This window comes from Zea mays, chromosome 2, assembly GCF_902167145.1.
Source record: "Zea mays cultivar B73 chromosome 2, Zm-B73-REFERENCE-NAM-5.0, whole genome shotgun sequence".
NCBI classification, from domain to species: Eukaryota; Viridiplantae; Streptophyta; class Magnoliopsida; order Poales; family Poaceae; genus Zea; species Zea mays.
In genome coordinates this window covers 214251237-214254116 of record NC_050097.1, presented here as the reverse complement: position 1 = coordinate 214254116, position 2880 = coordinate 214251237, and the positions used below count along the sequence as shown (strand labels likewise).

At 52.9% G+C, this 2880-nt stretch overlaps 1 protein-coding gene across 1 annotated transcript; it reads left to right on the top strand.

The window, feature by feature from the left end:
• The first annotated feature begins 60 nt into the window (after positions 1-60).
• Positions 61-1700, top strand: LOC100284228 (uncharacterized). The gene is given in 2 exon segments (NM_001157123.1): positions 61-525; positions 594-1700. Coding segments are annotated over 2 exon segments (1413 nt in total). The 5' UTR covers positions 61-108; the 3' UTR covers positions 1590-1700.
• The last annotated feature ends 1180 nt before the right edge of the window (positions 1701-2880 follow it).

Here is a 2880-nt window from a genome sequence, read left to right as displayed (position 1 = left end):
CGGCACCAGAATAGCACCAGGAAGGAGTCGAAGAAGCCAGGCAGCCCAGCACGGAGCTCTACTGTATTATTGTGTGGCTCAGCTCAACAAGCTCGCCGCACCGTCGCCATGGACGCCGCCACCGGCAACTGTTCCTCCTCTCCGCTGCGCATCGTGATCTGCCCGTGGCTCGCGTTCGGCCACATGCTCCCGTGCCTGGAGCTCGCGGAGCGTCTGGCTTCGCGGGGCCACCGCGTGTCCTTCGTCTCCACGCCGCGCAACCTGGCGCGCCTCCCGCCGCGGCGCCACGACGTGCACCTCGTGCCCCTGCCCCTCCCACGCGTGGAGGGCCTCCCCGACGGCGTCGAGTCCACCAACGACGTGCCCCCCGACAAGAGAGACCTCCACTGGAAGGCCTTCGACGGCCTCGCCGTCCCCTTCGCTGAGTTCCTGGCCGCCGCGTGCGCCGACGAGGCTACCAGGCCGGACTGGGTCCTCGCCGACACATTCTCCCATTGGGCGGCCGCCGTCGCCCTCGAGCACAAGGTTCCATTCCATCTAAAAAAACCCACCTCATCATTCACGTGCATACTTTAATTTTTCTTGTTGAGCAGGTGCCAAGCGCGATGCTTCTCCCGAGCGCCGCCATGATCGCCTCGTGCTGGCACCGGCCGCCGTCGCACGCCGAGCAGCCGAGAAGCGCAGTGTTTGAGGAGCCGGCGGAACGGCCGGCGGGTGTGCTCCCTTACGAGTGGGATAAAAGAGCGCACTTCTTTGGGCCCCAAAGAGCGTCGGGCATGTCCACCGCGCAGCGCTGCTTCCTGACACTGCAGAGGTGCAGGCTGCTGGCCATGCGGAGCTGCCCCGAGTGGGAGCCGGAGAATTTCACGGTGGCGGCGGCACTCCTCGGCAAGCCGCTCGTGCCGCTCGGCCTCCTACCGCCGTCGCCCAACGGTGGACGACGACGAGAGGAGGACGGCGGCAGTACGGCGCGCTGCTGGCTGGACGCGCAGCCGCCGAGCTCGGTCGTGTACGTGGCGTTGGGCAGCGAAGTCCCGCTGACGGTGGCGCTGGTGCACGAGCTCGCCCTTGGGCTGGAGCTCGCCGGCGCACGCTTCCTTTGGGCTCTCCGGAAGCCCAGCGGCGTCGCGGACGACGCCGACGTGCTCCCGCCGGGATTCCGGGAGCGCACCTGCGGCCGCGGGCTCGTCGCCATGGGCTGGGTCCCTCAGATGAGCATACTGGCGCACGGCGCCGTGGGCGGGTTCCTGACGCACTGCGGCCGGAACTCGCTCGTCGAAGGGCTCCTGTTCGGCCACCCTCTCGTCATGCTGCCCGTCGTCGGGGACCAGGGCCCCAACGCGCGCGCCATGGAGCGGACCAAGGTTGGGCTGCAGGTGGCGAGGAACGGCAAGGACGGGTCGTTCGACCGCCACGGCGTCGCCGCCGCCGTCCGGGAAGTCATGCTGGTGGAAGAAGCCAGGAAGGTCTTCGTGGCGAATGCCCTGGAAATGCAGCGTGTTGTGGCCGACAAGGAACGCCATGAGAGATACATCGACGAGTTCATACGCCAGCTGAGATCTTACTCCACTCCGCCGGCAGCGAGTTAAAAAGGCGTACTTGGTGGCTTGGTGCCTCGCACTGTATGTCTGTATGGGGTCTAGGATGTCAACGGTTACGTACCCGTCCAGTAATATTATTCCATACTTACCTATCAAAAACAATTTTATTCGTCGGGTTACTCATATATGCTCGTGGATATAAAATTTTATCCATACCCGTATCCGCGCGGGTATTTTTACCCGTCGGATAACTCATACCCGCTAGGAAAGTCTTAAATTCTAATATACCAATAACTCAAAATATTAAATAAACATACAAACACACATTCAACTTCACATATAACAAATCATATAATTATATAACTTGATATCTAGACAAATGATAGCTAGAGAAGAGTTTTATTTTAGGTAAGATGAACTCTATTATATGGTTATAGTGATATTGATCCGGGTATATTTTACCCATGGGTAGACGGGTATGAACAGTACCAACCTGTACCCGTACCCGTCTACCCAACGGGTCGAGGTTTTTACCTATTAACATACCCGCGGGTAGAGAAATCATACCGTACCCGCCTTCATATCGGGTAAAACCCGTCGGGTATTTAGGTACTCATTGCCATCTCTAGTAGGGTCTCACTAATAGCTAGTACAATAATATGCTATAAACATGTTTACATGTCATTTTTACTTATGTGAAAAAGAGATATATTAAAAAGTAAATGGAGTGAGCTCTTATGCATTGTTGTAAAATTAGAGAAATAAGTGACATGCTTCCGTCATATTTAAATAAATTAATTATTCTAATTTCGAATAAAACAATCATATAACTCAGATAAATACCATATGAAATTATAGCAGCAATGAACAGTAGCAATTCTAAGACATATAAACATGTAAAATAGCTACACAGGTCCATTTCATAATTAAACATGGCTTGCAGATGAAGAAGACAGATTAAACAAATAAACATAATTGTTTATCTTAAACTATTGCTCTCAAAATAGCGGGTTGCTGTAATAAACAGCCCTCCAACGCTAAAAGGTGATCAGAGATCCTCGACTAACGTGATAGTCATATCTTACCAAATCAGGGTTTTAGATCAGATGTAATAAGCCTAATAATCAAATATAAATAATGATAGAAAGGAGTTGTGTACTAAATAAATTAACAGAATTTAACATAGGTAAACAGCCTCAACAAAGAGATTTAATTAGGCACAAATAATATCAATGCTGAAAATGATAATACACTAAAACCCAGACTGTCACGTTGTCTCACTACACCGCTATCATCATCGAGCACACAAATCCGCCCATAACAGTGCAATCACACCCAA